At 47.7% G+C, this 12,500-nt stretch overlaps 2 protein-coding genes across 2 annotated transcripts in view; both read right to left on the bottom strand.

Moving 5' to 3' along the window:
• The window catches only part of LOC139747596 (uncharacterized), a 78,699-nt gene extending 75,969 nt beyond the window's left edge, over nt 1–2,730 (bottom strand). Inside the window, exon 1 of the mRNA XM_071660064.1 lies at nt 1,897–2,730. The gene's annotated coding sequence lies outside the window, so the exon portion shown is untranslated. The remainder of the gene's footprint in view (nt 1–1,896) is intronic.
• Nucleotides 2,731–5,579: 2,849 nt separating this feature from the next.
• The window catches only part of LOC139747600 (salivary peroxidase/catechol oxidase-like), a 53,439-nt gene continuing 46,518 nt past the window's right edge, over nt 5,580–12,500 (bottom strand). Inside the window, 5 exon segments of the mRNA XM_071660073.1 lie at nt 5,580–8,025; nt 9,038–9,172; nt 10,085–10,247; nt 11,056–11,174; nt 12,101–12,275. Of these exon segments, the coding sequence (XP_071516174.1) occupies nt 7,686–8,025; nt 9,038–9,172; nt 10,085–10,247; nt 11,056–11,174; nt 12,101–12,275 (932 nt within the window). The 3' untranslated portion in view covers nt 5,580–7,685.

The following is a 12,500-nucleotide window of genomic DNA, read 5'->3' as shown; positions in this document are numbered from 1 at the left end:
ACAGCAGGTTCTAACAGACAAACAGACAGAAGCAGGTCCTAACAGACAGAAGCAGGTCCTAACAGGCAGACAGCAGGTCCTAACAGGCAGACAGCAGGTTCTAACAGGCAGACAGACAGACAGAAGCAGGTCCTAACAGACAGAAGCAGGTCCTAATAGGCAGACAGCAGGTTCTAACAGACAGACAGAAGCAGGTCCTAACAGACAGACAGCAGGTTATAACAGACAGACAAACAGAAGCAGGTCCTAACAGGCAGACAGCAGGTCCTAACAGAAAGACAGAAGCAGGTCCTAACAGACAGACAGAAGCAGGTCCTAAAAGACAGACAGCAGGTTCTAAGAAACACAGCAGGCCCTCAAAGACACACAGCAGGTTGCAGCAGACACACAGCAGACCTTAACAGACACACTATATCCCAACAGACACCCACAAGGTCCTAACAGACAAACAACAGGTTCTGATGAACACAGAATCGATTCTAAGAGACACAGAACAGATCCTAACACAGACAGACACACAGCCACGTCAGATCACCAGTGAACTAGATCAGTGTTCCGTATCCCATCTCAGGGGACAGACTTCCTCCTTGCCTAGAAAAAAAAAAACTAGAAATAACTAGATATATACTAAAGTTTATAGAGCCCGTCCACCTTAGTACTTAAGTAGTCTAAAGTAGTTGTTTAAGTAGGTAAAGTAGCTGTGGCGGCTCTAAAGTAATTGTAGTATAGAGGCTGGTAATGGTAAGAAGAGATGATGATGATGGTGTATGCGTGTGTGTGTGTGTGTGTGTGTGTGTGTGTGTGTGTGTGTGTGTGTGTGTGTAGAGGGATGGTCTAATTGGTCCAACTATTACCTTGAAGACCTGAGGGTTTTCTGGAAGCTGGCCCACAAGAGAGGGTCAAGAAGACCGCCTTCAGAAGCCCTGAAAAATCAGAGAGAGAGAGAGAGAGAGAGAGAGAGAGAGAGAGAGAGAGAGAGAGAGAGAGAGAGAGAGAGAGGTGGGTGGCTAACACACCCCGCACTCCCCTTAACGTAACCTACACCATTTCTTTTGTTACGTGTGACGTTTCGTGTGTGTGTGTGTGTGTGTGTGGACCACTGTCATACAACACACGCGGGGGAAATAAATTGGAAGGTGGGTTTAACAAATGACATTGTGTTGTAAGATCCTCTCTCTCTCCCCCCACCCCCCACTCTGTCTATTCCCCTCTCCCCAAAGCACCATTTCTACCCCCCCCTCCCACACACACAACCTTCCCCCCTAACTACTCCCCCACGCAACTATGTCTCCCCCCCCGCCCCAACTCTAGCCAGCACCGCGTCCACTCCCCCAACAGAACCTTTGGACACAACCCCCAGAACTCTTAGACTGAGAACCTTCAGAAAATAGTCTCGGGACGACGACATGGTGTTCCCCGTATTAATTTCGTGGTCTCGTGTGGCGTAAGGTGTGCGGAGACGCCACTGGGTGGCTCTGCGATGTGGATCTGTAGCCACATATGTGGGTCGACCCACACCGCAGGACCCTAACTCAAAATCACGACCCCCCTAGATCAGCAGCCTCCTACGGGAGGGGAGTGAGGACTCCCTCACTCCCCACGGGGTTCAAATGAGACCCAGGTAAAACCCACCCTTGGCACTTCGACCCTGTGGCTTCCCAGCCAGCATCAGGGGTGTGGGGAGAGGGCGAACGCCACCTGAATATCCGGCAGGTGTTCGCACAGCTGCCGACTGGGTGTCCCAACCTGGGAAAACACCTGCGGTGCCGCCCAACCGTAAAACATTGTTCTCGTGATACACTGGTCCCTATGTGGGCTGGGGAGGAGGGGGTTCTCCTCCTACCCACAAAACTAAATTAATACCAGAAACGTTCAACAGGAGTAATATGAACTTACCTTCCGATGTTAATGTTCAAGTTAGCGTTGAGGTGGTGGTGGTGGAGGGGGAAATATGCTGATCTTATTGTCCCGTGGTCCACCGTGTTGACGGGGTTGACACCATTTCGAAGGGGGACATTTCTCCCGTCATTGCAAGACGACTCTGGAGGGCATTGGTTTATAATTCTTTGGTCGTCATTTTCTTTTTTCTAGTCATACGAATCACTGTAGAGGCAGCCACAGAAGGAGGAGTAAGAGGGTCGGATCGAGGGCGCCCGTTCGCGAGGAAGACGGCGCGCGGGTGTGTGTGTGTGGGTGGGTGGGTGTGTATGTGTGCGAGAGAGAGAGAGAGAGTGAGAGAGGGAGGGACAATATACCCCGCTCTACATCCAGGTTAGGGTCTGACTAACTAGAGGCGACGGTTCTCGAACCCAGGTATTTGTCGATGAGGCCACGTCATCCTCGTACCGCGGACGGCCATCAAACCTCCTTCCCCCCCGGAAACCCCCCCGAAGAAAACCCCCCGGCGTTCCGCTCGAATAAAACCACCACCCTCGGACGACCCACAAGGACCTGGGAGTCGTCAACCAGCGGCCGCCACACACTCTAGCCAAGGTGGAGGTCTGAGCCGTAGTGAGGGTCAGACGTCGAGTTCACGGACGACCCACCCGTTCATGTGTGTGTGTGTGTGTGTGTGTGTGTGAGTGTGCGTGCTAGCTAGCTGGCTGGCTGGCTGGCTGGCACACCCGCACGCATGCGCACTCCGCCACCATAGTCGTCTCTATCTCTGCCATTTACACGAGTCATCTCTCTCTCTCTCTCTCTCTCTCTCTCTCTCTCTCTCTCTCTCTCTCTCTCTCTCTCTCTCTCTCTCTCTCGTCTTCTTGTATGGCCCATACCTGCAGGAGGAGGAGGAGCAGGACCCTCACCCCCCTGAGCCACCACCAGCTCCCTCACCTACCTACAGGTCCTTCCCCACCCACTTCCCCCACCCCACACACACACAGACACACACACAGAATAACCCACACATATCCTCCTCCTCCTCCTCCTCCTTCCCCACCCCCTTCCCGCATCCCACACACACACACACACACACACACAGGATAACCCACACATATCCTCCTCCTCCTCCTCCTCCTCCTGCTACCCCTCCACCACACCCCCACACGCCACCTCCCGTCCCACGACAGCCTTAAACCAGACCTCAGTCTTCCGCAGCGTGATGCAACCGGGTGGTTGTTCCCTCCCAGTGACTCACGGCTCCTAGCGCGCCCGCGCCCGAGGGGGGGAGGAGGAGGATTCGAACCGATGACTTCTCCGTGCTTACTCGATGGGCCACGACACGTACCTGTGAAGGCTCGTAGGGAAGTTCTCCTATCACATGCGAGCCGTGAGGTTCCCAGAGGTGAACACCATGTGGGTTATTCATGGCGAATTATCAAAGTCACATCTCTTTATCATGTTGGTAATCGCAGTACAACAGAAAACACACACACACACACACACACACACACACACACACACACACACACACACACACACACACGTGTGTGAACGAAGGTGGCCTTTTCTGTCCATTTTCCTGGCGCTACCTCACTGAAGTAGGGTTAGCAAATGCTGTTTCCTTTGGGGTGGGGTAGCGCCAGGAATGGATGAAGGCAAGCAAGTAGGAATATGTACATGTGCAATTATAATTATATGTCTTTGCACGTATATGTATAAGTGTACATGTTGATATGTATATATATATATGTATGTGCGTGTATGGGCTTTTAAGTATATGTATGTGTATATGAGTGGGTGGGCCATTCTTCGTCTGTTTTCTGGCGCTACCTTGCTGACGCGGAAAACGGCGATCAAGTGTAGAATATATACATATATATATATATATATATATATATATATATATATATATATATATATATATATATATATATATATATATAATATGCGTGTGTGTGTATCACTTCACGTCGCTAATCAAATCAATTCTCACATCTCTGCATGGAAGAATTACGACAAACCAGCAATTCAGCAGTTCACATGTAATTAGCAATTATTCAGCGAGCATGTAATTAGTGTCTCAGTCGTGATTAATTGGGAAAGAATAATGAAAAAAAAATGCGGTAATAATCACTTTCTCTTGAAGACCCCAAAGCGCTACATTCTCTCTCTCTCTCTCTCTCTCTCTCTCTCTCTCTCTCTCTCTCTCTCTCTCTCTCTCTCTCTCTCTTATCTATCTATATACCAAATCTGGCATGTGACAACAGGGATACACAGACGGACGAACTCGCACACACACACACATACACATCTCCAGGTCGGTAACAGAAGAGAGTGCTAAGCCACACATTTATACACACACACACACACACGCACAGAACCGGGTCACAGAGCAACCCACATGGGCCAAAGGACGGACAGAAGTGTGTGGACTTTCGCCCATGGGGCCAGCATTATAACCAACGTGTGTCACTTTCTTGCATCCCAAACTACATCTTTGAAGAAGAGGTAATCTGTAATTTCCAATACAGTACCTGTAATTTTTTCCCCCATCCTCGTTGTGTTAATACATAATACAGCGAACACATTTTGTTGAATTCACTTTATACTGTATCCTTTGTATGTATTCTCGTCCACGATATCATCCCAAGATTCGTTATAAAGATATAACGAATGACCTCATTCAATGCTACGTCATGAACGAACACCAATCATTCAGTACTAACGAACCATTGCTGTAAAATAGAAATAATAAAAAACTATTGAAATATAGACCATCATTAAAGGTAATATTATATAATGCATTTATTCAAACACCTTATAAGCTCAGAACAACAAGAAATCGATTCCCAACTATACACTCGCACCAAAAACTCCTTGACCTCTGTAAGCACCATGCATTCTGAGATACGGACGAAGGATTTGGGAAAAAAAAAAAAACTCCTCTGCCTGTGTGGCAGCGGGTGGTAGCCCTGCGTTCCCGCCCTCTGGGTGAGGTGCCAGTGGCTCATTATTACACAGGGCACTGTCGCTTCACCTCGGTAATGTATATAACCCATATAAATATATCAATGGCGTCAGAGGAATATATCGGTTATGTAACCGTAGCATAATGAATGGCTCTATGTTCAACATTAGGTTCGAAACGTGATCGTTTACAGCGTTTGCTTCATTGAAGCCTCAAGTCTACCTGTTCATTATATCCGCATTTGGCAACTCGCCTCTCTGTCGTTGCTCATCTATACATGACGTCATCCGTTCTCAGTATACGATGAATTACACACATGTCAATACTGATAATATACACTCAGGTTCCAAGGGTTATACTTCAACACTGTTCAAGCATAAGTGATTAATATACCGAAATGCATCCTATATACACCAGTGTTATGGCGCCATCACACACACACACACACAGGCATACCAACCATTCCGAGGTGACGAGCCACTATCGACTCGTTTCCACATCTATCGTGGCCAGAGGGTCGAGAAGTTATTGGTACAAGTGTAACAAGTCATGAAATGTAATACGACTACAGTACATCTGGGTCTTGGGTATGTAAAGCATGGTTTGGGATATGGAAAAACATGTGAAAGTGACCAGCACTTTAATAAATGTGATATATATATATATATATATATATATATATATATATATATATATATATATATATATATATATATATATATGATGCCACTGGGTCTGCTCGATTCAGACAAATCTGAAATCCGTTAAACAATCTCAAGTATTATTTGTTTACATTTCTGTCTGATCCGAATGCATTAAAAAAATATGACTTCGTGAATATTCATTCGTATATCTAGACTGTGGTCTCATCACACTTCAAAGATTCTACATGTACCTGAAGAATGAAGATTCAGAATATTCACCGCTTCCAAAATGGGTTCTACCAGATCTATGTTCATATCTGGAATCCGAAGCCAATATCACCATGTCGGAATCAAACAGACCCTGAGCATTCATCATAGACATTTGATCACCTTAAAAATTATATATATATATATATATATATATATATATATATATATATATATATATATATATATATATATATAGGTACAAGAACAATAAATAGGGAAAAAATCCGATAAATTATTATATAATCTTTGATAAAACAATAACAACATAAATAATACATATATATGAGGGAACTCTCTCTCTCTCTCTCTCTCTCTCTCTCTCTCTCTCTCTCTCTCTCTCTCTCTCCTTAAAAAGAGAGGCCAACCACCCAAAGTGAACTTAGAAAGGTGGAAGACGGTCACGAAAAATAAGGAAGGACAGAGTGGGGCACCTTTTCATCTCAAGCTGCCGAAGGTACTCTCAAAGTATCAACACTTTACACAACAGTTTTTACTTAAGGAATTACCCAACACATGACACCTAAAGGAACGGATCTGCACTAGAAGAACACTTCAGCCACAGCCCTTTATGATATAAAATCTTTATTTCAGTATGGGGTGAAAAAGGTCTTCAGCGGGCGGGGTCTGTACATGCAGGAGGGTGAAAGGCGTGCACGGGAGGGAGAGTGAACTGGAGCGATGTGGTATACAGGGGATCGACATGCTGTCAGTGGACTGTAAAAAAGGGCATGTGCAACGTCCGGGGTAAACCATGGAAAGGTCTGTGGGGGCCTGGATGTGGGATAGGGAGCTGTAGTTTCGGTACATTACACATGACAGCTAGAGAATGGATGTAAGCAGATGTGGCCTTTTTTTTCGTCTGTTCCCTGGCGCAACCTCGCAATTACTTGTGTCTGACAGTGTCTGTCTGTCACTGTCTGTGTCTTATTAGTGTCTGTCTGTCACGTCACTGTCAGTGAATCATTAATGTCTGTCACGTCACTGTCAGTGAATTATTAATGACTGTCTGTCACTGTCAGTGTCTTATTAGTGTCTGTCTGTCACTGTCAGTGTCTTACTAGTGTCTGTCTGTCACTGTCAGTGTCTGCAAATGCCAGTGTCTGTCTGTCAGTCATTGTCAGTGCATCCTCGTCAGTGTCTGTCTCTGTAAACAAGAACAGCCAATCACGAGGGACGGCTGTAAAACAGACGTAAATAAGAGATGTGTAAAAAGAAAACGGACGTACAAGTCTCTACAGACCAGGCGTGAACAAGAACACTTCTTAAATAGAACAGATGTTAAATAAGCCACAGAGTTACAGACGTAAGCGAAGACCAATGCGAAATGGCGGAGCATCATTCTCTCACTCCCAACAACAACACACACACACACACACACACACACACAGCTTGAAAGAAAACGAGAGAGGTATAAACAAGAGGGGCAGGCGGGGCTCAAACTCAACTTTTCCCCGCGCCAGAAAATAGAAGACATCTGGTCTAATTAATAGCTCGGGGTACCATCCACTGAAGAAGGCGCTATTCACATCTACCGTTTTTCTTTCACTTATTATTTACCTCCCCTCCGCCCCCAACCTCCCGGCTAGTTATGAACCAGAGGCGAGGCAATGGTGGGTTTATTGTGTCGGGGATTTTTCACTCTCGGGAGGATTTTGTGAGGGGGGAGGGGGTGAATCTTCTGTGGTGTTGTTGGAGTGTTGGAGGGTGAATCTTCTTTTGCAAGGTGTTGTTGGAGAGGATGTGAGGATAATCCTCTTCTCTGAGGTGTTGTTGGAGAGTGTTGAGGGGTTGTTCTCTTCTCTGAGGTGTTGTTGGAGAGTGTTGGGGGTAATCCTATTTTCTGAGGTGGTGTTGGAGGGGGGGTTGGAAGAGTGAATCCTCCTCCTTCACAGCGCCAACAACAGAGCCCCAACCGGTGGTCAGTTCCCACCCCGACTACGACCGTAGAAGAGGGTGTTGGAGTACGCCTGTTGTATGACGTTGTTGAAGTTGTGCTGCGTGAACTGGGCCAGACTTGGGGACCCTCCTGCGGCAGTAGCGTGCCCCAGGGTCCCTCCCGACGGACCCTCGTCCTCTAGGCCCTCCTTGCTGCTCTTGTCGTCCGGCTCCTGGAAGGGCCTGGGGAGCTCGGTGGAGAACGCCTCCTGAAGGTGGGTGTCGTCCAAGTCCCCGAAGTAGTCTTCCTCGTCGAGGAAGAAGAGCTCGTCTTCAGATAGACCCGAAAGGTCCTCCTCTGCCTCATACACGTTGGAAAGGTCGCTGTGTGGGGGAGAGGAGGCAAGTGGTTGGGGCTGGAGGTGACATATAGCAGGTATAGACGGCTATTTCTGTCCCTGTGCTAGAGTAATTCACACATATACACATACATACGTATGGAGCCTTTTGGGGCGTTGGGGTGAGTGGTCGCAGCCCACTAACGTCTCAGGTTCGAATCCCGGACAGACCATTTCATCGTCTCACAGCCAACCCAGCTGTTCTTCATTGGGCTTTGACGTATGGTCCCGCCCGGTGGCCGTGGCCGACTTACTAGGCGCTGCAAGTGGTAGGGGGGGTTTATCAAGAGATAAGGGACTCCTAGAGCACAAGGTAAACATATAAGACGGGGCAACACAAGGGTAACAACTCTCTCTCTCTCCCTGTATCCCACACACACACACACACACACACACACACACACACACTAAAGATCTCTTGTACCAACGAACCACAAACAGGTAGTCACGAGAGAACCGAAGGATGTCGAACCTGTTTTACAAAACATTATCTATCGTAAACATCTTTCGCTTCTGTTATATACATATTAAAAAAAAAAATCAATAAACTTTAACAAGAAAATCGCCTCACCACTTCAATTTCTAACAAGCTAACGGGGAACCACCAGTTATAAAAACCAATTATACAATGTGGTTTAGACACGATTTGCGATTTTAAGGGAAGCCGAATAATACCGCCAGTCTACAAAGAACAAAGCGAGTAACAATGAGCGAACGGAAGCCAGGGAAGTTGACTCCCGGGACTGAAAAACCTCAGCGAAGAATACGACGAGCGATGAAAGCTTCGGGCGAACAAGGGACGGCGCCTTCATTATTGTCAAAGCCGTCCCCAAATTTTCCAGGCATTAATCCGATTATAGACAATGAAGAAGACGCAAGTGATTACACTTACTCATTTCAGGCTCCTGAACACAAAAGGACGCATCTTCTTCCCCCCTCCCACACACACACACACAGGTCACTGTCTCTCTCTCTCTCTCCCTCTCCCTCTCTCTCACCTGTCGTGGTCGCTCGTGGTGATGTACGACACGTTGAGCCCGGCGGAGTACTGGAGTCCCGGGTCGACGCGTTCCCTCCAGGCGGTCAGATTTAAGGAGGGGATCTCCTCGCCAAAGCAAGACCTCTTGGCGTTCCTGCGGGCGACAGTTTGGTTCCTCAGGAGTTTTGGGTGAGCTACAGGGGCGTGTATGGTGTGCCGCCTGCTGCTGCTCATATGTCAAGGTATATGTAGCTAGTACATACGTACATTATCTCTTTGCTTTCATATGCACAGATATAATATAATCCAAATGGTAATCGACTCAAGATGGGTTTATACCAGGCAGAAAAGGAAGAATTTTGAAGGGTAATTTGTTGTGCTACGTGTGGTGGAGTCGGAGGGCTGGTTGTGTGGCGAGGAGGGTGTCGTATTGTGGTGGTGTCGGAGGGTGGTTGTGTGGCGAGGTGTCGTATTGTGGTGGTGTCGGAGGGTGGTTGTGTGGCGAGGAGGTGTCGTATTGTGGTGGTGTCGGAGGGCTGGTTGTGTGGCGAGGAGGGTGTCGTATTGTGGTGGTGTCGGGGGTGTTGTGTGGCGAGGAGGGTGTCGTATTGTGGTGGTGTCGGAGGGGTGGTTGTGTGGCGGGGAGGGTGTCGTGTTGTGGTGGTGTTTGGGGCTGGTTGTGTGGCGAAGTGGTTGTATTGTGGTGGTGTCTGGGGCTGGTTGTGTGGTAAGCACTGTGTGTTCATAAATATGTGACATAAATGATATGGGACTTGCATTTTTTTTTTTACGATTTACGAATGGGAGAATTTCTACGAAAATGGGAGTTTTGGGTTTAAGCACTGGGCAACTGATCTCCATTTTCTGTTGGGCCTAAAAACAGTTAGACTCCCTGTTTTCTGTTGGTCTATGAATGGGGGACTGACTTCCCATTTCCAATGAAGCCGAGGCTGAACCTCCATTTTCTAATGCCTATACATACAAAACCCCTACCTCGTTTTCTAATAGCTATGCCCAGCAACGACCCTCCCGTTTTCTGTCGAATTGTAGACAGTGAGAGACTGACCTTCCGTTTTCTGTCGAGGGCCTGAAGACGTTGGGCTGGAGTCCGTCTACGTCATCCAGGTTGTCGCAAAGGACCCGGGCTAACGTCACCTTCCGCACCTCTCGTAACTGGTCGGGCTTCAGCGAGGAGACCTGACCCCCGTTTTCGAACCAGAAGCGATCACCTGCAGGAGGGTCAGGTCTATATATATATATATATATATATATATATATATATATATATATATATATATATATATTGGTCATGTTTTGGACAATCACATGTTTACCAAATGGCGTCCTAGCTTCGTCTCTTTGATGTATATCAACTGACTGTTATATTTCTCTCTTGTGTCTCCCCTGATGATGTGATTATTACACGAAAGTGCACTTGGGAACTTTTCGCGTTTCATTTTCCCCGTGAACTCATTGGAATATATATATATATATATATATATATATATATATATATATATATATATATATATATATATATATATATATATATATATATATAGTTATTGGTGGAGAATGATACTGACATTATAGATTAGCTATAACAGATAATAAGCTATACCTACTGGAATTTCTACAATAATATAGCTATGGCCTCACTACCAGTTACAGATAATAACAGCCTGGCTTGATCACAAGAGTTCCCTTCATAACAGCACAGTGATCTGAAAGGAGCTTCCTGTATTCTTGCTGTAGTGGGTCAAAAATACAGGATGGAGAGATGGATGTAATGGGTATTATTACACTAATGGTAGGTTGTGAGGTTCTGGGGGTTACGGGAGGACTACGAGGTGAGGTCAGGTCACATCCCTCGTCTGAGGTCAGGTCACATCCCTCGTCTGAGGTAAGGTCACATCCCTCGTCTGAGGTCAGGTCACATCCCTCGTCTGAGGTCAGGTCACATCCCTCGTCTGAGGTCAGGTCACATCCCTCGTCTGAGGTCAGGTCACATCCCTCGTCTGAGGTCAGGTCACATACCTCGTCTGAGGTTGAGGAACTGCTGGCCTAGGATGCAGGCGAAAGTAGGCCCAACGAGCCCACGAATTACTGGCTTCTCCGCCAGCCCGCCGGGGAAGAGGTCGATGTCGTCCACGTGTCTGTAGGAGGACAGGTCACACTACAGGTCACATACACAATCACAGCTCACCCCACAGGTCATCATGATCTTGAAGTAATTGTTACAGGTCAACACAGCAGGGGGACACATCAACACAGAACCACAAAACTCAACATCGTCCACTCCTTCATTAACATACACGACTCGAAAATTCATCCAGCATCATCATCATCATCTCTCGTTCTAAATTGCTTATATAATGACACTAATTAGACTACGAAGGTTCATTAACCATCCCAAAGTTTCGGAAAGATGGCCCGTGTGTGTGTGTGAACCACCATGCAATCCGTAACCCACAGAACCACTAAGTGAGCCCGTAACCCACAGAACCACTGAGTGAGCCCGTAACCCACAGAACCACTGAGTGAGTCCGTAACCCACAGAACCACTGAGTGAGTCTGTAACCTACAGAACCATTGAGTGAGTCCGTAACTCACAGAACCACTGAGTGAGTCCGTAACCCACAGAACCACTGAGTGATCTCTGATCGCTGATCTCCTGTTCTGCATTTGGCTTTCGTCTTCTCCTCCTGGGCCATGGCGTTCTACGAGGCTCTACGCCCCTGAGCTGACCACACTCTTGGTCAGGATGGCTTCAAGTGGCGTTCCTCTTAACCCGTCTGTCTGTCTGTCTGTCTGTGTCTGTCTCTCGGCCTGTGTCTGTCTGTCAGTACCTGGACTTGGAATCTACAGCAATCGTGGGTTCGACAGGGGGTTCGTCCTTCTCCTTTCGAATCTACAGCAATCGTGGGTTCGACAGGGGGGTCGTCCTTCTCCTTTTCCCCCAAGGGCTTCGACACACACACACACACACACACACACACACACACACACACACACACACACACACACACCAGGACATACCCTGACCTGTGGAGCGCACGCAGTGACCTGCAGACTCACTGACCTGTACACCGCGGCCAGCCGACCCACGGTGTCGTCATCCATGACCTGGAGGAGCTGACCCCAGTTCCTGAACCTGTGGAGGCCACACTGCTCCCGCCACACGTTGTACGACGGAAGGCCATGATCACGACCCCGCTGGATGTTCAAGGCTGCCAGGTCCATCCCGTAGTCGTGACCTGGGGAGACGAGACCTGGAGTTAGTCGTGACCTGGGGAGACGAGACCTGGGGTTAGTCGTGACCTGGGGAAACGAGACCTGGGGTTAGTCGTGACCTGGAGGCCGTGATCTGGGGGTTGTCGTGACCTGAAAGCTAAGATCTGGGGGTCTGGGGTGACCAAGGGGTTAGTAATGACCTGGTAAGGAAGACCTGACCTTCATGATGATGACCTGAAGTTAAGCCT

This window comes from Panulirus ornatus, chromosome 69, assembly GCF_036320965.1.
Source record: "Panulirus ornatus isolate Po-2019 chromosome 69, ASM3632096v1, whole genome shotgun sequence".
Lineage (NCBI taxonomy): Eukaryota > Metazoa > Arthropoda > Malacostraca > Decapoda > Palinuridae > Panulirus > Panulirus ornatus.
Note: the sequence above shows the minus strand (reverse complement) of the source record. Positions and strands in the feature narration are given on the sequence as shown.